General features: G+C 33.1%; 1 protein-coding gene across 4 annotated transcripts in view; it reads right to left on the reverse strand.

The window, feature by feature from the left end:
- Window positions 1–23,928, reverse strand: part of CEP350 (centrosomal protein 350) — a 149,648-nt gene that overhangs the window by 108,773 nt on the left and 16,947 nt on the right. For 2 of the 4 annotated variants that reach the window (XM_072733262.1, XM_072733259.1), the window contains exons 2-7: window positions 14,268–14,353; window positions 13,227–13,273; window positions 11,232–11,346; window positions 10,049–10,208; window positions 6,212–6,825; window positions 982–1,095 (exon numbers count right to left, since the gene is read on the reverse strand). In XM_072733262.1, coding sequence (XP_072589363.1) covers window positions 982–1,095; window positions 6,212–6,825; window positions 10,049–10,208; window positions 11,232–11,346; window positions 13,227–13,273; window positions 14,268–14,340 — 1,123 coding nt within the window. In that variant the 5' untranslated portion in view covers window positions 14,341–14,353. The remainder of the gene's footprint in view (window positions 1–981; window positions 1,096–6,211; window positions 6,826–10,048; window positions 10,209–11,231; window positions 11,347–13,226; window positions 13,274–14,267; window positions 14,354–23,928) is intronic. The other 2 variants (XM_072733260.1, XM_072733261.1) reach the window with 2 other exon arrangements.

A 23,928-nucleotide genomic window follows, 5' to 3' on the forward strand; every position in this document is an offset into this window, starting at 1 on the left:
ACTTCCTTTCCATGGAGGAAAAAAAAATTCTGAATATAGTGTTCCAATAATAATAGTAGGAAAACTGGACTGGACACTTAATACTGTAAATTTTACTAGTAAAATCTCTATGGGGGCTTAGTAGAAAAATCTCGGGCTTTAGAGTCAGCCAGAGTTGGCTTTGAATCTTGGCTTCGGGGATCCCTGGGTGGCGCAGCGGTTTGGCGCCTGTCTTTGGCCCAGGGCGCGATCCTGGAGACCCGGGATCGAATCCCACATCGGGCTCCCGGTGCATGGAGCCTGCTTCTCCCTCTGCCTGTGTCTCTGCCTCTCTCTCTCTCTCTCTGTGACTATCATAAATAAAAAAAAAAAGGAAAAATAAAATAAAATAAAATGAATCTTGGCTTCGATTCTCAACTACCCTATACAACCTTGGGAAAATTACTCTGTCAAAAAACCCCAGAAGTCTAAGAACACAGCATCTTGCCCCAAATTGTACCAAGTGTTCAATAACTAATGACGTTCTTTTATAACCTTCCTATTTCCTTCTTCCAATCTTCCAGAAGTCCCTCCTATTTCCAGTTCTGTAAATGTATTCCCTTCCTAGAATGCTTTTTCATTCTGCAGCTTACCCTCATGTTAGTATCATCTTATCTGTATCTGCCAAATTACTGACCATCTGAAAGATCTCAGAGGTCTAGCAGAGGTAAACTTCAATTAGACTCAGCTATGTTTCCTTCAAATCAGACAGGCCTGACTTTAGAGTCCCTCAGGTTAAAAATAGCCTAGTTTCTGTCTCATCAGCCATGTATGCTAATTTTAATTCTGGAACAGAGCCTAGGTGCTAAGAAAGCCTTATGACTGAAACCACAATTACTTTTGTATACCATGCAGTTAAAAAAGAGAAATATCTTTAGTTTGGTGACAATTTTATGTTTAAAAACTGACGTTAGATAGCATACATGATAAAATACACAAAATCTAAGAAAGTTTTACTCTCACCTGCAAAGTGAAGTGCTAAGTCTCGATACAGTTCTCTACTCATGCTTTGAAATTCAGCTTCCTGCCACACTTTCCCATCAGGTGTTCGAATCTTGGTCTCTGAAGGATTGAAGCCTAATTTACACCAACAATACAAAACTTTCTTATCAAAGCTGCTTTATAAATTGTTATACTTTTTAAAGTGAGATATAATTAACATACTATAAAATTCACTTTTATTAAAGTACACAGTTCAATGGTTTTTAGTATATTCACAAAGTTATGGACCTACCTCCACTATCTAATTTCTGTACCCATTAATAGCCTATCTATCATTAGCCATTAATAGCCCTATCACTCCCTCTATTCCCTGGCAACCACTAATCTACCTGCCATCTTCACAGATTTGCCTATTCTGGACATGTCATAAATAGAATCACACAATATATGGCCTTTTGTGTCTGCCTTCTTTCACTTAACATAATGTTTTCATTGACTGTATCACACGTATCAAAGCTTTATTCCTTTTTATATTGAATAATATTCCATTGCAGTAACATACCAACATTGTTTATCCACTCATCAGCTGATGACACTTGTAATGCCTCTAGTATTAACACTGCTATGAACCCTCACATACAAGTTATCCAGTGGACATATGTTTTCAATTCTCCTGGGTATTATGCTTAGGAGTGGAATTGCTAAGTCATATTGTAACTCCATGTTTAACTTTCTGAGAACTGCCAAACTATTTTCTAGAGGAGCTGCACCATTTGACATTCTCATCAAACGTATGAGGGTTCCAATTTCTCCACTTCCTCATCAACACTTGTTATCGTCTCTTGTTTTTGTAAGAACCAACACTTGTTATTGTCTCTTGTTTTTTAAGAACCAGTGGTTGTGAATGGTATCTCACTATGGTTTTAATCTGTGTTTCTCTGATAACAAATGGTGTTTAGCAGCTTTATAAAAGCTTTTAAAAGAAGGATGCATAATTAGCAACCACATAATGTGTTGACAAATACTGTTTGGAAAATGTAAGCTTCAGTGAGATAAAGTAATATACATTTGTTTAAAAAGACTAGAAATGGAGAAGCAAGCACTAAACTAAATGATAAGAGAATGTCAATCATAAATTATGGATTTCAGAGACAGAACTACTCTTCTCAGGACTAAGAAAGAAACAAGACTAATTCTTTTATCTTTGAAGACAGACATTAATTGCCACCATCTGTCTGATTTTGCCTATGGCTGAACAAACGGACAAGTTGCTATCTACACAAACAAAATGCACCCAAAGTGTGGAAAACAGGTCTTTAAAACATATTTGTTCAATTTCTCAACAAACATTATATACATGTGCTATTTCCTAGGGATTAGTATTCTTACTTTGAATTTATCTGTGCTCTTTAAGAAATACACTGAACTTGGAATGTTATTTTACAAAATAATAAAATAATGAATATGGATGATAACCATAGTAGTATAAAGATTTATATCTTCAGATAGGCTCAACTTACCAAAGAATTGGCTGCCAATAAATATTTGTAAAATTAAATCGAGAACACTAGAGTCAAAACTGGTAAAAGCACTTAGAAGTGTTAAATATACTAAATTGATCACATGTCTAATAGAAATTAATCTATTCAGCTCTTCAGTGCAATAGCATAAACTTAATTTCACCAGACATTTGTGACAAGGGACATGTGATCATGCCTATTCAAGTAAAAAATTTATAAATGTAGTGTCGTCTGTTGCAAGTTATAGTATGTAATAAGAAAGTATGGCAATCCCATGACAATCTCTCTCTCTTTCAACTTTTCATCACAATCACCTCCAATTCATGTCTCTGCATTCAACTCTTATTTTTTCTCCTCTTGAGGAAACATTTATCTCTATAGAAGCCTTTTTTTCTTGTTGCATCTTTACTTATAAGTTAACTTTAAGAAGCTTTCAATATCTACAATAGTTTCCAATAGTTTCTTTTTCTGTCCCCCAATTTTACAGTAGCTCCCCCTTTACACTTTGCACAGTTTCTGTTACCTAAGGCCAACCATGGTACAGGATCAGATGATCCTCACATCATCAGAAGGTCAAGAGTAGTAGCCTAATGCTACATCACAGTGCCCACATCAGTCACTTCATCTCCTCACACCGCAAGCCATCATTTCACAGCATCACAAGAAGGATGAGGACAGTACGTAACTTTTATTACAGTGTATTGTTATAATTGCTCTATTTTATTATTAGCTATTGTTGTTAACATATTACTGTATTTCATTCATAAATTAAACTTTATTATAGGCACATATGTATAGGGAAAAATAGTATTTATAGGGTTCAGTACTGTCCAGTTTCAGGCATCTACTATGGGGGTCTTCAAATGTATCCCCAAGGATAGGGGGAACTACTGTATTTTCATTCTTTGTCCCTCTTATTTTCTTAATTCAACTTACCAAATAGAATTTAAAAATTACTGCATTTATGTTCAAGACACTGTACTAGGCTCTGAAATAAAATAAGGATGACCAATATAAGATCTTAAACTTCAAGGCATTTATACCAGGAAGAAAGATGTATGCAAACAACTGTGTGAGACAAAAATCACACACACACTGTTTGTGTTTACTTCTTCAGATTTTGAAGTAGAATCACAGAACATTTCCTACATCTTTAAAGAAAAAAAATACATAAACGAAAAACCAAGGTTTGGATGAGCTTAGTATACTAACAACTGTATAAAAAGAGAAAATAAACACACACACACTCTGTGTATGTAAAAATTATTTCTGGAAGGATATACAAATTGTTAACACAAGTAATCAGAAAAGGAACCAGGTAGTTGGAACACAGCAGCTTTTCAAAGTACACCCTTTTCATCTTTTGAATTGTGAACCAAGTGAATTATTATATATTTGAACAAATGAAATTAAAATGTCACTTTAAAATATAGCATATTAAAAAATATATATATAGCATATTAAGATCCTTTTGATTTACACTGCCAAAAAGTTGACAAAAAAGTTTTTCACTACTGGGAAAAAAAAATCCATTGTTCAGGACATTGGAAACCATATTATGATTTCTCAAATGCATGCTATGTTTCATAAAATAGTCCCCAAGCGTTCGAATTTAAAATATTTTAATACAAAAACTAACAGGTTAAAAAATTAGTAAGTCAAAGGCATATGGGAAATCCAGTCACCAGCTCAAAGGAAGTTAAGATTTGAAGATTTTTATTCCAGTTCTTTAGAGCTGTGTTTTGTTTTGTTTTCTATTTTTAATTTTTAGATTTTTATAAATTATTAAATAAAATATGGATCTAAGTTGGCCATCTTAACTTTCCCTTATTGGAATAACTTTCAGAACTTTGATTTCTAGAATAAATTTCTAGACAACCTTAAACGTACAATCTTCATTTAATGGATCTGACATTAATATAGCAAATAACGACAACCTTAAACGTACAATCCTCATTTAATGGACCTGACATTAGTATAGCAAAAGTTCTGGATAATCGCTATCTCAGAACCAACAAGAACATTCTGACCCCACCGTTTGCTATTTGTTCTGTTAAAAGCATGGATAACTACATGGTACACAAATGACTAGAAGGATATGAAATAATTTAATTAATATTACATTAGACCAATCCTGGATAACAGAGCAAGTTTTCAGTATTCTCAAGGGAACTGCTCATAATTTTATCACAAATTAGCAAGGATAAAATTGTTGCTAATATCCATCTAATAATTGTCATAAATTACCCATCTTTTATTTAATTTACAATGAATATCACTATTAACACATAATAAGCAACACAAAATAAAACTGAAAATTGCTCTAACTCTACATATAAAATTTATTCTGGAGAAAAAGATTAAAACACCTTAGGACTACAAAGAACTGCAAAGCTGGTCAGAGAAAAGTTAGCACTTGGTAGAAAATTACAAAACAAAATTAACTATGCCAAAACTGTCCTACTTTGTTAACAACTTAAAATTCACAGAAAAAAAAAGAATCTTTACAATATTTTGATCTTTAGACACTTATCTAGAAAAGTCGATTTTCTTTTTTTTTTAAATTCAAGAGAGACACAGAGAGAGGCAAAGACACAGGCAGAGGGAGAAGCAGACTCCCTGTGGGGAGCCTGATGCAGGACTTGATCCCCAGACCGTGGGATCACAACCTGAGCCAAAGGCAGATGCTCAACCACTGAGCCACCCAGGTGCCCTGAAAAACTGAACTTTAAAAAGCATCCACAAAAGAAAGGCTACAGTAGCAGAAAGTTTAATGACAAAAGCCTAACAGAGAGTAATCTGAGCAATGAAACTAACTCTTTATATTAAAAACGTAATACGCATAAACCTGAAAACAAGTTCAGGAACAAAAAAATACAAATTCTTAAACCACCATATATAAAAACTTGAGTTGCCTACAAAACAGAAATTCTCGGGGATCCCTGGGTGGTGCAGCGGTTTGGCGCCTGCCTTTGGCCCAGGGCGTGATCCTGGGGACCCGGGATCGAGTCCCACGTCGGGCTCCCAGTGCATGGAGCCTGCTTCTCCCTCTGCCTGTGTCTCTGCCTCTCTCTCTCTCTCTCTGTGACTATCATAAATAAATAAATAAACAAACAAACAAAAATTCTCTTGTAGAAGTATTTTCCCAATGAAAATCTATCTATATTGGTATAAATCTGATTTAACTTTTTTTAGGGTATAAATCTGATTTAAATATTTGTATTCTCAAACATAGGGGAGAAACAGTTACTGCCAAAACTCAAAGCTTAAAATAGTAACAGGATAATCAGTGCCAAAATATTCTGTAACTAAATGTAACTGGAATTGACTAAATTAGCTTTTAAATATTTACTTCTGAAAGACTTCCTAACAACAATTCAAATACAATGCCAGAATAAGGGTAATATTCTTTCAGTTCTCTGAAAATAGTACTAATTCTTTTATTTTCTCTTTTGTTCACCTTATTAACTGTTCAGATAGGGGTTCTTAAACCGTAAGAATCCCCTAAGTGACTTGTTAAAAATTCTAATTCTGGACTTTATACCCAGAATTCTGATTTAGGTACAGTGTAGCATCCAGGAATCTGCATTTTTAACCTGCACTTTGAATTAATTTCTTAAGCATTTGATTTGAGAATCACACCCTGTTATAAAGATGAGCCTTTCTACTCAAATACATCCTAGGGAGAAAGGGGGACAAGAAAACAGAAAGATCAAAGACTGATTACAAACCTTTATATGTTGGAGCAGGTGGTGCTGTTGCCACTTTCCTGACTTTTGCTGTCACTGAGTTATCAACATTAACAACCATTACTGGATGGTCAATATGACCCAGATTCTGGCCCCGGCCATTTGTTTCTTCTGAGTGTTCCCACTGTTTCCTAATTCGCTCCTTGAGTTTTTCCAGTTTGACATCATGTTGTCGCTGCTTTAAGATATCTAACCTTTGGGAATTAGAAGTACTAGTAGAGGATGGAGAAGAGTCAGTTATCCGTAACACTTTTGGATCAACATCATGGCCCATGTTACTTACAGAAGTCTTCTCATTTCCTTTTGCTCTATTAGAATTTTCTTCCTCAGTTCTCACAGGAGCTGCCATCTTAATTAAACATTCAGAATTTTGTAATGCATCAATTGCTGGTCGATCGTTTAAAAACCTAACCACCGTATCATTGATGACAGAGGATTGGGAGCTCTCAAAATCACAGCAATGTATATTCCGTTCTTCTCGATTATATATCATCCGGTTCCTGCTCTCAGGCTTTTCTTCATTAATATCCACACAGTAAACATGCTTTGACTCTAGATGGCTAGGACTTATATTGGAAGGTGTACCATGGATCTCCCTATTATTAAAAAACAATAAGTTTTGAATCAAGATTTCAAAAACCTAATTGAAACCAGTCATACAAACTGAAGAGAGAATGCTAATATCAGAGATCCCAAAAAAGTTTAGGAATTCCAGTAGGTTAGTAACAAAATAACCACTACTAATATTGAGATTTAAAGCTCAATGCCCCCTATCAAGTTAGATGGCAAATAACCTAAATCATTAATCTGCATATTACAAAATAAGAAATATGCAAAAGATGTATAGATAAATTTCCTTAAGAAATCCCAGAAAATAGGATTACAATCTGACTTTGGATATTCACTTGACATCTATTACCAAAATGTATATTTTATTTCTCTATGAAATCTTAAATACAGGGAAAAAAGTTCTCAAATTCTGTATTTGTAACTTCTAAATAATGTACCAAATTAACAAACAGATTGGGAGTAGAAATAAAATAGAGGTATAATAAATATTTTCCTCCAAATAAATGTAGTTAGTAAAGTTGAATTTGTCTGAACCACAGACCACTTTTTTTTGGTAGCTTCAAACTCTGTAAAGCACATCTAGAAATCGTGGAGTAAGCAAAGATTAGGCATTGCCAAAGTACATATCACAAAGTCCATATTCCCTATTCATAAAAACATTAGCAAAAGTCTTCCTCCTGAGATTTTTATTTTATTTTATTTAACTATTTAATACTTGTTTTATATTATCATTCTAATAAGTTATATTTTAGGAAAAGAAACAGTTTATTAAAAGGGAAGTCAATGAAGACAAGCCTCAGCAGTAAGAGCACATGATTTATGAAAAAATACTCAACAAAAAAGTGAACATTACAATCTGGATCTGCAATGTCTGAAAGAGTAGACATTAGCCACATGTGGCTACTGAGCACTTGAAATGTGGTTAGTCCAAATGGAAGATGTGCTACGATGTAAATTACATACCAGATTCTAAAGACTTAGAATGACAACAAAAAAAGAATATAAAACATCCTCATGTGTCTAGATATGTGACTATTAAAAAAGTTTAAATTATATGTTTGGTTCACATTAACAACTCTATTATATAGCATGGATCTAGATGTTTCATGTAAGGGCATAAAACTCTAAATACCACAAAAATTCTTAAAGCCATAACTCTGTTACAGCATAATATGGCAATTATATCCATTGTAAGTCTATGAGTATGTGGGTTTTTCTTGGAGATAGTCTACGGTTTTTATCAAATTCTCATTGGAAACTATGACCCAAAAAATATTAGATTCTGTTCTGAATGGTTGATTATTAAACAAGACGGTGGCTGAAAAAAATAAAAAATAAATAAAAATAAATAAATAAAAAAAGACGGTGGCTGAGAACTGACTCATGTAGCTTCTACTAGAGATCAAGACTAAATTCAGTTATTTTGCACTACCTTTACCAGACCATAATAATTAATAGTTAAAATGATTTAGGTATAAAATTAACACGTGTAAAGAATAAAATAAAGCACAAAAAGGTAGTTTACAGATTATGTCACAATCTGTGCCACCAAAAAAAGAAAAAAGTAATTTCAGTCTTTCATTAACTCATTCATTAAATATTTACTGAATATATATGCGTGTTTATTATACAATTCTTTCATCTTTGCTGTATATATGAAAATTTTCATAATAAATGTTAGGAAAAAATATTTATGGAATATTTAGTAAATGACAGTCATTAAGCTAATGTTTGAGAATAAGACAGTTTTACAGCCCTAAACTAATGTAATGGGTAGATAATGAATCAAAATACAAAGTAAGATGAATATACTTTAACAGAGGATGTTATACAGTATTATAAGAGCATACAGGAAGGGCTAAATAGGCTGCAAGAATGGAGTGGGATAGAAACAGATCTGGCAAGGTTTCATAAAAAAGGTGCTAAAAGATGAGTCTTACATGATGGAGTCAGCTAGATGAAGGATGTTCTATTCACAGCTATCCTATGGGTATTTTTTTTTTACCTTAAAAGATACATTTTTACAAAATTTTAAATATCAGCAGTATTCTTTGCAGAAAGAATACTAGAATATGAAAAGAGTAATTTAGTTTCAATTCCAATTGTGATATGTTTATAGGCATGTTGCTGAATAGTTGTGTGGTTAAAGATTTCTGAACTCTGATTATTTTTCTTATTTTTTCTTTCTCCTTTTACTAAACTATAAACTTTTACCCAGATTAATTCCCTGGCCTTCTCTCTATATCTTCTTCACCATTTTTATCACTTCAAAACTAGTATAAACTCCCTAATTTATATTCCCAGCCCTGACCTTTCCACACACATTCCTGCTCAAATTTTCAAATGTCTACTGAATATTTTCACCTAAATATTTCAAAATTGTATCAAATCAAACATTGATATTATGAACTGAAACGAACTCATGATCTACTTCCATCTCCCAAATTCTTTTTCTCAAATTTAAGAGTACAAACATATACCCAGTAGTGTCTAGCACCATCATGAAATTCCTGGACTTACTGACATTTTATAACACTAAAAACATTAATAAATGAAACAAAGAAATATAAGGACCAATGTTTATTACCTATTACTATTTGCTATACTGAGACCATTAACACATATTTTATATATTTAGTAAAATGTTCCTCAAATAAAACATTCTATAACTTTATTTAATGAATATCCTAAATTATCGGCTAATAAAAATACACATTACTTGATATTATCCATACTATCAGAATTCATATATTAGTCCTGAACATCTATCTGACAGTTTAAGTTGCTGAAAGGAGCCACGAACAACAAAGTGAAAAACAATAAACCAACTCACATTCTCAACAGGGAAGAAACTTTAGGTAACTGATTAATACCACCAAAAAAAAAAAAAAAAAGATGAAAACTAAGCTATACAAGGTTCATTATGCACAACACCTAATCTGAGACATGAAGAAAGAAAAAAATCCATACTTTCAGAGACTGAGTAATCTATCTACAGACAACATATTACAATATTGGTAGCCTGGGGCCACCAATTCTTCCTCCTCCCTTCCCCCCCCTCCCCCCCCAGATATTTAATCTGTTAAAGAGTAGAAAGTCAGTATTTCATAATATAAAAGATTATTGCTTTATCTTTTTGGAAAATGAAAAAGTAATAATACTAGAGTCAGAGTACTATGAAAAACTCAGAAAATAAACTATAATCTTAACAGGCTAATCCTATATGACAATTTATTTTTAAACACAAACCTGTAAGAAACCAAAGGTTCGCGAAACTCCACACGGTTATTTTTCTTTACATTACTCTCCAGGGTGGTAACTCTGAGAGGACTCCGAGATTTCTCTTTCCGTGATTTAGAAGATTTGGAGGTTGGAGCATTAACCCAAGAATCATCCAGGTATCTACCATCTAAAGAAAAAGAAAATCTGTAAGAACATATTATTGCCTCTGAGTTTGGCTAGTATTTATGAAAATAACTTAGGTGACTCTTATTTCTGGCATCTCTAGTTGGATATTATATAAATAGATGGAAAAATTCAGGTTAAATTATTATAATAACTCAATCTATACAGAAAAAACTATTCTGAACAAAAAAAGAAAAACTCTACATATAAAATTCTTTTTTGCAGAAGGCTCTCACCCACTTAAAAAAAAGAATTTTCAACTAAAACCCAAGAGACATATAGGCTAAAAAAAAAAAATGGTTTTAATGGAAAGTACTAACCTCCAGGTTTTAGCCCACTAATTAAGAAACCACAGAATTACATATATGAAGGTAACCAAAGAAAGTATTTGCATTTTGTCAATTTATGACAGTATCTGTTAGCTATTCCAATTATGATTTAAACCCCCTTAAAAATACATACATCTCATGAAGCTAACTAAATTTCAAAGTTGATAGATCTACGAATTTTTTTTAAAGACTTCTATAATCCCAAAGGCTTAAAATCAAATTCTTTTCACTAAAAAGCAATGAAGACCCATTGCCAAAGGTGAAAACATGGGGCACCTGGTGGCTCAGTGGGTTAAGCATCCGACTTTTGATTTCGGCTCAGGTCATGATCTCAGGGTGTGAGATCGAGCACCATAATGGGCTCCATGCTCAACAGACAGTCTGATTGAAATCCAATCTCTCCCCTCCTTCTTCTGCCCTTCCCCCCTCTTGCCCTTGCTCATTAGCTCTCTAAAATAAATAAATCTTAAAAAAAAAAAAAGAGACAGAGATGGTGAAAACATCATCTCCAGTCACTGAATGTGAGGCTGCTTCATAATTACTTAGTACCAAACACAAAAAACCCTAAATGTTGATGAGGTATTGTCTCTGACAAGAGCTAACAAATATATGAGATGGTGAAATTAAAGTGAAACAAAACTAACATCAAAAATTTATATTTAATATATTTGTATCTTTGGAAGTAACTTTATACATACCTTTTCTACTTATTTTTCTGGTAGCACTTGCAGAAGATTTCTTGGTATCCATGACAGAATCAAACACAGCTGTACTTGTAGGGGCTACTTCTAATTTGTTTTCAATGTGTCTCAGCTAAAGTTTAAACAGCATCACAACAAACGGGTTAATTCCGTAAAAACACCATCATTTACCTACCATTGATTTACATAGTTAATTTTTTATTTACCTTTTTTTAAATGTAAGCTTTGTGTCCAATGTGATGCTTGAACTCATGACCCTAAGATCAAGAGTTGCATACTCTGCTGACTGAGCCAGGCAGACACCCCAATTTACAACGTTATTTAACCTATGTTGTCCAATACCTTTCTCCAAAGTCAAAACAACTCAGGGATGATTTTTTGCAATATTAGTTTTTTAATTACTTATTACTTCAGCTATAGTAACAAGTGATACAATGCTGCCCATTTTTGGACAAGAAAACCAAAAACGATTCTGAAGAATATCAAAACGTTTCTGTTTGTCTTGTTAACTTACATTTTTATTGTTGAGTTTTTTTAAAGCAGTACATTTTCTGACATTATATGGCATATATCGTTATGTCACACATCCTATGCATTTTACGTGGGAAATTAGGAAAGAACAATTCAGATGGACTAAAATTTAGAACTGTTCAAACAACCACAACTTTTTAGTAGTCTTATGCCTATAAAATAAGTTTCACAATAAAGATAAAATTCAGAAGATACAAAACTCAAGTTTCCATACACTTTACAATATAAGTCAACTTCTGGTAAGACCACCAATGTTCTCAATTATTTAAAAAGCATTTTCCCCTAATTATATGCTTACAAGAGTAAACTTGGAAAACACAGAAAAGGCATAAAAAATGAAACTAAAATCATCAAAATTCTACCACAGAGAGGTAAAATCTTTGTAAAATTCTGATTTATCTTCTCTCAGATTTTTGTGGCACTATGTACTCACAAATTGGAATAAACCTCTATAATCTGTATCAAGCTTTTTCTCGTATTTATAAGCCCCTTATCATCCTTAAAAGTTATTTCTAAAAACACAATAGTTTTTGAAAAAATGACTTTTAACAGTCCAACTCTAAATTATATTAACTTTTGAAAAAATAAATGAATTACATTAACTTTAAATTAAACTGGAAATAAAAATTATTCCTACATTGTAGATATATAATACTCATGTAGGAGAGAAAATATATAATGTTGTACTTGGCCTTACATTATGACTAAATCTAGGTTACAGCACCTTTTCCAGATGCATTTTCAAACTAGTTCAAAAGATTAGGGGACAGAAAATACCATATTCACAGAGTAAAGAAATAGGTGACTCACATTCAGGTAAGATACAAAAGAAAACAAAAGAAGGACATATAGAAGAATAATTTTCCTGGAGAGCAAATGAAAAAGCAAAGAATTTCCCTTTGAGGGGACTAGGTATCACTTGTCAAATTTGGGTTCCTAAACTCCAGACAAGCCTGGACAGAACACAAATGAAAACAAGTTGCCCACAGTCAGTCTTCAGCAGTACTGAGAGAAAACAGTGCCACAAAAGAGGTAACTCCTAGTCCATTAAAGAAGCTGTTCCTGTCATTTCCTCTCTGACTCTGAGCCTTCTACATAGACATAGTCCCACATTCCCAAATTCATTTTGTTTTAAAACTTCATTTCAATATACCAAATGAATAAATTTATTATAGGAGAATAATAGCACAAGTCACTTTAATATTTTATATGCCATAGTATTAATGTTCTTGACACCTAAAGAAGTACCTTGATTATCCCTCTACTATTTAATAGTCATCATTAATGTTCATTTTGTAATATATAACTTATTTTTAAATTTTTTGTAATATATGGTACTTCTTACCAAAATCTTTATTTCCCTATGAAAAAAGTACTACGGAAAAAAACGTCATCTATTCAATCATAACAGGAAATCAATTTTAAACCAGAAAGAAATAAATAGAAGCTCTAACTACTTACAGCAGCCTTAGTCTGAGAAAGTGCATCCCACGATGTGGTTATACCTGCTGGGGAACATTGATATTTACTGAATCAGAATCTCTGAAATAGTTCTCAAAATCTGTATTTTAATAAGCTCCTAAATGCACTCAAAAGTGTGAGAACCATTTTCTTAGGCAGAACTATTTCTCAGCAATACTTTATCATATCGAACCAAAACATGGTTCTTTTCCCATTCTGTAAAGCCACGTTTCCTAATATATGGTTTAGAGTTGTATTAGACACTGATCCTATTAGTTCTTACGACAACCTCCTTGCTCAAAGCCACATCAGACACCTCCAACAATAAGCAGTATCCTCAGTTTTCCCCAATGATCTAAACACAAAATTTTGTATTGGAGTATATTTCACATTATGATGTTGAAAAGATTAGAAAATTACTTCAGACTTCAATCTACCAATAGAAACAAAGGTAAAATCTAGTTACCTAACAGCTCTTCAAATAGTACAAAACCACCTAGATCCTTGAATCATCCTTCTCTAGAATAAACAATTTCATTGCCTCCAAATGTCCTCATGTGACATGATTTCCAGATCCCTCATAAACCAAATAATCTTCCTCCTGATGTACTACAGGTTGTCAATGCACCTCAAAATATATCATGTTATAAATTAAAGTAACCTCCAATGCATCATTAAAAAAAAAAAGAGTTCAATGAGATTTTTCCTTTTCTTATCTGTGTACTATAGGTCTAAAACTATATTAGAAGCTATATTATACCATTTGTTGACAATGAGAATTTCCATGAAACTGTGTAAAGTAATTTTACATATACTGGTTCCTTCTTAAAATAGATGTTTTCCTTTATAAGACAGTTTACCATAGGACACTTTTGAGGGTAAGGTAACTTGTATATTTAAAACAAATTGAATTTTCAAAATTATCCACTTTTTATAAATCAAAGTATACATATAATTTTCATTTATTAATTAGCCCAGAATTTTATACATATGACCTAAACAAGGCATTAAGTTCTAAACTTTAAAGAAAACAAATCATACCTTGAACAGTATCCTTGCTTTGAGAGTTCCTTGGATTTGGTAAAGGCACCTCTTTTGATTTGCTGCTCTTCATCCTGCCAATTTACCTACAATCATACCATCAGCATTCATTGAACATCAATATTATAATATTAGAAAATACTCTCATTTATCTTAACTTTCATAAAAGTCAGAAAAGGACTTTGTCAACTCTTAAAGTTATCTTTATGCCCTGATAATCTAATAACTTTTTTCCCCATTGGAAAACTAAACCATTAAGAAATCTATTACGACCACCTTACACCAATTAGGATGGTTATTATCAAAAAGAAACAAAAACAACAACAGAAAATAACAAGTGGTGTGGAGAAATTGGATCTCTTTTGAACTGTTTGTGGGAATGTAAAATGATACAGCCTCTATAGAAAATGGTATGTCAGTTCCTCAAAAAAATAAAAATAGAATTAACCATATGATACAGCACAAAAGAATTGAAAATAGGGTCTCAAAGAGACATTTGTACATCCATGTTCATAGCAGCATATTCACAATAGTCAAAAAGTGAAAGGAACCAAAATGTCCATCAACAGATGAAAAGGTGGAATATTATTCAGCATTATGAGTGAATTTTTGACATATTCTATAATACAGATGAACTTTTGAGGACATTGGCTAAGTGAAATAAACCAGTTACAAAGACAAATACTATATGATTCCATTGTATATAAGGCACCTAGCATAGTCAAAGTCATAGGGACAAAAAGTAAAATAATGGTTGCCAAGAGATAGAAAGGGGGGGAATAGGAGGTTTTATTTAATGGGTACAGAATTTCAGTTTTGTAAGATGGAAAGTAATGCAAGATGGATGGTGATAATAGTTGCACAATAATATAAATGTATTTAGCATCACTAAATTATACACTGAAAATGATTAAGGTGGTCCATTTTATATTATGTATTTTATCACAATAAAAAAAGAAAAAATATATCATAAATCAGAACAATCATGATCTCCTTATGCTGACTAGACAGCTTGATAATAGTCATATTTTCCTATATAGAGAGAATTATTGTTATAAAACTCACATAACACTGAAAGTTTAGAAAACACAGGAGGGTAAAACGCATTCCTACTCACCAAACCTTAAAATGATCATTAAGTTATTTTGCATAGTGCCTTCTATTCTTTATAATTTTATTATATAGACTCTAATTTGTATACTCTAATTTGTATAAAAAGTAAAAATTTTTCATTTTTGTGTCTTACTTAACTGCTGGATGTTTGTGGTAGTTTTTAAATATATTCACAAATTCTCTCATACTCCTTTCTTCAAGAAGCAGAGTTTAATTTTTCTGACATTAAGGTAGGCTGGGCTTAGCAATATACTTTTAACAAATCCAATGTGGTGGAAGGTGAGTGACTTTTAAGTCTAGGTCACAAAAGGCATTGCTTTTTCTCTGGAGTTACATAGCAAAAGACTACCAGTACAATATTATGTCTCATTTTCTCTACAGATAACAAAGAAATGAACATATTTGTGTATCTGTGAATTTTTGCTTATTTGGATTATTTATCTAGAACAAGATCTACAGAGTATAATATTAAAACTGAACTAAAGAATGTGAAGAACATGCTGCTCTTGACATGCAATGTTAAACTGTCTTCCAACTTAAAATTTACAACTGTTTTTTCTTATTGGATACAACTGTTTTCATTTACAATGAGCCTACTAGTTTTCATTAACATCTTTAATATTGAGCATAAATCTATTCTGTTTACTTTTGCTGATAGAATGGGAATAAAATGGTTGTTTTAGCTTGAATTCAATAGATTGCTAGCAGGACTAAACATTTTACCACAGATCTTAACCTTAGTTCTTCATGCGTGAACTATTTTTTCATGTCCTTTGCCCATCTACCTACCAGGATCATGTTTTTCTTATCAATTTGATGAGTTCTTTACATTATGAATATATGACCTTTGTCACATTTGATAAAAATAATATTCTTCAACCAGTGTTTGCAAAGGCAGTTCCGTCTGTTGTATATTAAAGAATCCAATTTAAATTTAAGGAAAAGAGGGGATGCCTGGGTGGCTCAGTCAGTTAAACCACCGACTCCTGTTTTCAGTTAGGGTCATGATCTCAGGGTTGTGGGATCAAGCCCCATTGTGAGCTATTGTGTGCTCAGCACAGTCTGCTTGAGATGCTCTTTCTCCCTCTACTCTTCCACATGCTTGTGCTCTCTCTCTCTCTCTCTTTTTCTCTCTAAAATAAATAAAATCTTGGGCAGTCTGGGTGGCTCAGCGGTTTAGAGCCACCTTCAGCCCAGAGCGTGATCCTGGAGACCCAGATGGAGTCCCACGTCAGGCTCCCTGCATGGAGTCTGCTTCTCCCTCTGCCTGTGTCTCTGCCTCTCTCTGTCTCTCTCATAAATAAAAAAAATAAAAATAAAATAAAATAAATAAAATCTTGAAAAAAATTATAAAGAAAAACCTACCTACTAAAATAGAAACATATAAAACTGAAGGCATAATTAATTTTTAGGAGAATTAATTTCACCTACAGTAAATAATTCTTGCTTTATTTTTTTCTTGCTTAAAAATCGTTTTTAAAAATTCAAAAATGTTCTAAAAATAAAATTTGTTTTAAATTATACATCTCTAGGAAATGCCAATCTAAGTTTTTAAAAATATACAGGGATGATAGAAAAACTAAGATCACTATATTTGCCAATAGCTTAAAATTCGTCCAACTATAAAAACTTCTATCAGTGATACCAACATAGTTCAAAAAATTAACTCACTTTACTTTCCTTCTCATAAAAATACTTTTGGTGTAGCTAACTATCAAAACGCTAACAAACATAAGTTATTCTATATTACTAAATGATTTGCCAACAATTTGACAAAACTTTTCTTTGGACAGACTTCCCTTTGCTTTAAAACTAAAATGCTAAAATATATAATTATCAATTTTCCAAAGAGAAGGAGAAATAGATTAAAAAATCAAAAATTATATATATGTCCATAATTTAAAGGCTAATGCTGATAAGGCTGAAACAAAGTAGATGTAAAAAGAAATGCATTTCTATCTACTTCAAAATAAAAACTCTCTTAATGGTTAATCATCGTCAAATGCAAATAATCCAATTATCAGGAGTGTGACATATATGTAAAGTTTCATCTTGTAAATAGAGTATATTCACTATTTAACATAAAAATGAACTAATTACAAGTGCTTGTAACAAGATAGTTGAACACAAACATGTTAAGAATGCCAGAAACAAGTATACATGCTGTATATTTCTATTTATAAAGTATCAAACAGGCAAAAGTAATCTATGGCATTAGAAGTGAGGATAGTGGTGAGGAGGGTGGGTGACTGGAATTGGGGCAGGGAGGACTTCTGAAGTACTGATAATATTATTGATATAGGTGTTAATTACATGAGTGCGTTCAGATTGAGACTTCCACCAAGCTGTGCACTTGCATGCTTTTTCAATCATCAATTCAAAGTATTTTTCTGGTAACATGCCTGGTTTAGGTTTATAATTTCAGTTTTAATTCAGTTCCATAATATGTCTAGTCTCATAAATGTCAGTTTTTCAATAATTCACTTTCAAAATCCCTGGTTAGCCCATATCTAGTAAGTATTATTAATAGAATCTATTTAAGTAGGACAGTTCTTTATGTAAGAGTATATATGTAAAATATCACTATTTTCTATAGAAATAGAAAAAATTGAGGAAAAAGTACACTGAAAAAAAAATCTCCTTATAGAAAGAAGAGAATCTGTCAAAATTCTTATCTTTAAACTATAAATCCCAATCTGCAAAATGTATTTTCCAACCACTTTAAGATGACCAAGTCAAACAGATTAAACTTATTCAAGATCATTTATTAGGGAATAATGAAACTACCTTCCTAAATGTTTTATAGGCAACATGACAACTTTATTCTATAGCCATATAGGAATTTTGGGATTATTTATTGAACATCTGTGTATTCTCTTTTGCCTACTTAATCTGTCAAGAATTAAAGAGAGGCGGACAAAAGCTACCAAAACTACTTTTGTCTCTTCTTCGTATTTCTATAAATTCATGTTTATATAGTTTGATAATATTATTTAACACATAAAAGTTCATGGCTCTTACATTGTCATGTGGATTTTATATTTCTTCAATAAAAAATGACCATCACTGTCCCTAGAGAACTATGTTTTAATATTCAATTCTACTTTGTATGCTATTAATATAAAGCAAGAATTGCTTTATTCTATTGCACTTGCCCTACCCTTTCAATTCTCAGCTTTCTGGGACATTTTATTTAAGATGTATCCTGTATACAGAAAATAGTTAGAACTTTTTAGTCCAATGTAATAAGTCTTTGTTAAGACTAAGAACAGAGAAAATAAACTTGCATATCAATAACCTTGTGATAACATTTTTTGAGTACCTACATTTTTGAGTACCTACTGCAAAATACTGTGTATTATAGAAAAGGAAGATGAAATGACCTATCTATCTAGGGATCCATGAGTGATATTCAAGGAATATATAAACTCTCTGAAATTGTACGCAAAATTTTCTATCATCTCTGTACATTTTTTCCAGAGAGGGAAGTCCTGGCCTTAATGACATTCTGAAAGGAATCCAGTAAGCAAGTAGGTGAAGTAAACACATATATAACTGAGAAATATAACAATCTGGACAATACCATAATACATGTACATATATCACAAAAGGAAACATTAATCCTACTGGCAGAGACCTGTTAAAGCTTCTTGGGAGTATATCCTTAAAGACACATTAGTTAGGACATGCCTACGATATGTTTGATATGAAGGAGAAAGAAGAGACAGAGGCAATTTTTGCATCAGGACCCCTAATGGCATCAGCATACCATGTTCATAAAAGTATTCTGTTATCTAGTAATAAGTTTGTCACCATCTTTCACTACTAACAAGGGCAGATAGCCATGGTTTTCTTACAAATGCTTCTAAGAGTTAGATTCAATCATCTCATTAAGCTGATATTTTAAAAGTTACTTTATGAATTGTATTAGTGTCATACTGTTAATATCTCTGACATTCAGGAAAGGGTTAACAGATCTGCAACATCCTGTCAGACTGCTTTATTTTCTGAGATTTGTCATCTGTCAAAGTCTAAATTTAAATGACCATTAGTCATCCACAAAGTAGATTTTCTTCTTTACTGTGTTTTAATATCCTATAGTTAAGGCATATATTTAAGAAATAATAATACACAGCTATGTACTCACCACTCAGTTTAAGAAATAAACTACTGATATTCGGCTGAAGTCCCGTGTACCTCTACTCATATCCATTTCCCCCTATTCAGAAGTAAGAATCACTATCCCAAACTCAATGCTTATCATATATGTCCTCTTTGGACTCTGAATACTTTCCAAAATACAAATGGCAATCCTTCCTATTCAGCACAAAACACTGATCGCAAATTATACCTTTAAAATTTTCCTTTAAAATCACTATGTTGTACAACTGAAACTAATATAACATTGTGTGGCAACTACATATACATACATATATAAGTAATGTTCCCAAAAGATTAAATGAAATTGTGTATGAATGTATTACAGACGTCAATCAGTGTGTCTGCCCACTCACAGTTCCTCTCTGAAGAACATCCCCACTCTCATCCACAACCCCTCACCCCCACTATAGCTGATTGGAGGAGTGCCTCATCCAGTCCCTAGCAAGAAAAGAGCTAAGAATTTTGAAATGGAATGTTAAACAACTGAGTCAATGAGCTGTGAGGAGCCAAGATGAAAGATCATGATGAAAAGCAAGATGAAGATCAAAGAAAAACAAAGGAGAGATCACATAACCTCTGAAAAAAAAAGGGAAAAAGTGGCCTTTTTCTTAACAATTTTCCAGTTCCCATAATACTACTACCTCATTTTCTGTCCCTGAATTCCTTGAGGCCTCTGTGAAGTCTTACAACAAACTTCCTTTTATTTCTCTTTATTTAAGGGGAAAAGGGGACAAAACCCTACAGAAAAAGAGGATCCTATGAAATCATTTCAAACCTCTAACTCATAGACTTGGAGGAAGTAAGTTATTAAGAGAAATATATGAGAAATATATTTCAAATATATGACAGGAAAAAATGTGTCAAATATATTGTTTTTCAAAAGAACAACAAAATACAGAAAATTTCTAGGACAGTTTTTTGAGAGGTTATCTCTGGCCACTAGAAAACATTTTTTTAATCCAGTGAGAAAATTTCCCTTTATCCTACAAATTCATTTTCTCGTAAACAGCCCTTCAACTAAAAAGTCCATAGTTTTGTTTTGTTTTGTTTTGAAGAGAGAAAAAGAGCATGAGCAGGGAGGGAAGGGGCACAGGGAAACAGAAAATCTCAAGCAGACTCCACATTGCATATGGAGACTGCAGGGCTTGACCTCACAATGCCAGATCATGACCTGAACCAAAATCAAGAGTCTGATGCTTAATCGACTGAGCCACCCAGGCACCCCAAAAAGCCCATACTTTCTAAAGTCTAAAAAACTATTTTTCCTGATTTATGTTTGTTTTTATGAAGATCTTAAAACTAAGTTTAAACATTATATACATGGATATAGATGTAGATATAGATATACAGACAGTTCATCTGTCCAGAAAATCTAAAATACACCTTTGTAGTAACACAATTTTCCAGTTGGGTATTTAAAATTATTACATTTGGGGTTTTAAGCTTTCATTCTGAAATACTCATTACTCTTGGGATTAGAAAAACATATTTGTCCTACTTCCCTTACCCTCTTGATTTTTTTTTTCCTTAACTGATGGCTTCCCTACTTTTGTCCAATTCATCAACAGTAACATTTTCAAAGGTTCCATTGTTAGGCCCATCTTCTACAGCTCCTTCTTCCCAGGCAATCGCACACACTTTCCTGGTTTCAAATCACTTCTTAAAAGTCATCCTATTTCTGCCCTAGGTCTTTCTCTGAACTCTGGACCCAAGTTTTCAGTCTATTAGATAGTCTACCTCCAAAGCCTGCTACAATTCTAATTTATCAAGTTCATAACCAAATTCAGTATTGTCTATCTTCAAAATTGTTCCTTCTTTTTCTCTTAGCAAATGGGGTTGTCATGCATCCAGTTCATCTTTGCCATTTCTGCCTCTTCCTCACCACCATTTACTGAGTTAACAAGTCAATACTATCCTAAAGACGTTTCTTTGTTATGATACATAAAATAGCCTCCATAAAGATGTTGAAAAAAAATTTTAAGATATTTTTAACTTCTCTCTTCCCCTCTCTCTCCCTCTTACCTCTGTTCAGAGCATTATTTTTAGCCTAAATTGTGGTAAAAGCTTCCAAAATTATTCTGCTCCTAATCTATTCTCCATACTACAATCACAATTATCTTTCTAAAAACAGAACCCAGCAATTCTGCTTTTATAGCTCTCCAAAGACTATTACCTATGGGATAAAATTCCAAATTCCTTAGCCTGAGAGAACTTGGAAACCTTCACAACCTTAATTTACAGTGTTGGCCTCTTTGTTATCTTCACTGTATACCAGTTATTCTTGTCAAAAAAGCCATAGCTAGAGTGCATTCCCTAAACATGCAGAAATTTTCATTACCTCCATATATTCTTTTCCTAAATTTTCTCTGGCAATAATATTCTTCAAGTCCAAATGTTAATGCCATCTACTATAAATCTTTTCCCACTGTTCCTTAACAGAATTACCACATCATATTATTTCCCCAATAGCACTGTTAACTTTTTAGAGCCCTTACCATTAGACACACACAAACATCATTCATTCATTTCTTCAATGAACATTCCTTGAGCATTTAATGCTCACAATGTAGTGACACGCATATCAACAAATAGTATACAATGTGGTAAAATTATAAAGTTACAAATAGCACATGTCTATCAGTCTCTCCACAAGGCTGTATGGTCCTTAAGGAGTATATCTTATTTACCCTCTCATCAAAAGAGACCTTCTATGAACAGAAAAACAAATGGCAACGTTGAAAGCTTGTTATAATTTTAACTTAAACAGAAAAGAACAGAGGAATCAAAGGCAAGGCTGCCAGTAAAAGGACAACCAGAGAAAGGAGTGGGTTAAATCAACAGAAATAACAAGAAACATGATCAGAGAAGCAGAAGACATGGTTTAAAAAGCCAGGCTGGAAAACTACTCATAAGAAAGAAAAAGTAGGGATCCCTGGGTGGCGCGGGATCCCTGGGTGGCGCAGCGGTTTAGCGCCTGCCTTTGGCCCAGGGCGTGATCCTGGGGACCCGGGATCGAATCCCACGTCGCGCTCCCGGTGCATGGAGCCTGCTTCTGCCTCTGCCTATGTCTCTGCCTCTCTCTCTCTCTCTCTCTGTGACTATCATAAATAAATAAAAAAATTTAAAAAAAAAAAAAAAAAAAAAAAGAAAGAAAAAGTAACACAATTAACAAACACCACTAGACAAGGGAACCGGGGAAAAAAGAAAAAAAAATGTAAAACAAGGGAACAAAATCCATATACTATTTTGCAAGTAGACTACACGAATATATGGTAAAATACACTACAAGCCACACAAGCATAATTGCCCTTCCTGATAATAACAGTGTAAAGAAGAGGGCTACAGGTGACCATATAATAAACTAAATACATGATATGTAAACAGTGGGAGTCATTTGCTAAAAGCATATCATTAATATGGAATCAATCAGATGACGGAAGCAAAACATAATGCTTTTGCTTTGTCTATAAAACCAAGTAAAAGCCTTACTATGATTAGGTTAAAAAAAAAAAGTACAAGAATTATGTAAACCGTATTGGAAGTGCATTTATTCACTCTGGTCATGAACAAAATAAGGAGCAGTTAAAGTGGAGCAGTAATACATTACCCTGTAGAGCCCATGAAAAGCAGAAACTACTGAGAAAGGGAAGACATTTCTCCCAGCTACTCACCCAGTGCAAAGATTAATCACTAGACCCACGGCTTCAACCTCATATAAAGTCTTAGTGTTTCTCAGAGGGGGAATGAGATGGCCCCATCTGAACAATCTTTGTGGGAATGAACAGAGGGGTACCATTAACTACCAGGCTACAACTTGACAAACACATCCACCTCATTAAGAATACTTTGTTAGTGGGACACCTGGGTGACTCAGCGGTTGAACGTCTGCCTTTGGCTCAGGGCATGATCCCGAGGTCCTGGGATCAAGTCCTGTATCAGGCTCTCCTGCCCGAAGGGAGCCTGCCTCTCCTTCTGCCTGTCTCTGCCTCTCTTTGTCTCTCATGAATGAATAAATAATTTAAAAAAAAAAAAAAAGAATACTTTGTTAGCAATCACATTCCCTGATTCTGGAAATACTGTGATATTGCTGAGTGCTATCTTCAACACACCTGAACTCTGACTTATGATAAAATCTAGTGACCAAAGATTCCAAGATGTCAAGAGTCTCTAATGGACAGTAAGAAGCCAGAATCCTAACACAGAAATTGAATTAAATGGAATTAGAAATCTAGGCACACTGTCCTAAATCATATTTGATTAATTCAATCAGTAAACAACATATTCTTTCTCTTAAAACCCATACTATAACATTCCTTCTAAAATCCTAAAATCTAAAGTGAGCTGAAAGGGAAAAATGGGCTTCCTAATATTTTTCTCTATTATCATC

Source organism: Vulpes vulpes, chromosome 13 (genome assembly GCF_048418805.1).
Source record: "Vulpes vulpes isolate BD-2025 chromosome 13, VulVul3, whole genome shotgun sequence".
In the NCBI taxonomy this organism is placed as follows: domain Eukaryota; kingdom Metazoa; phylum Chordata; class Mammalia; order Carnivora; family Canidae; genus Vulpes; species Vulpes vulpes.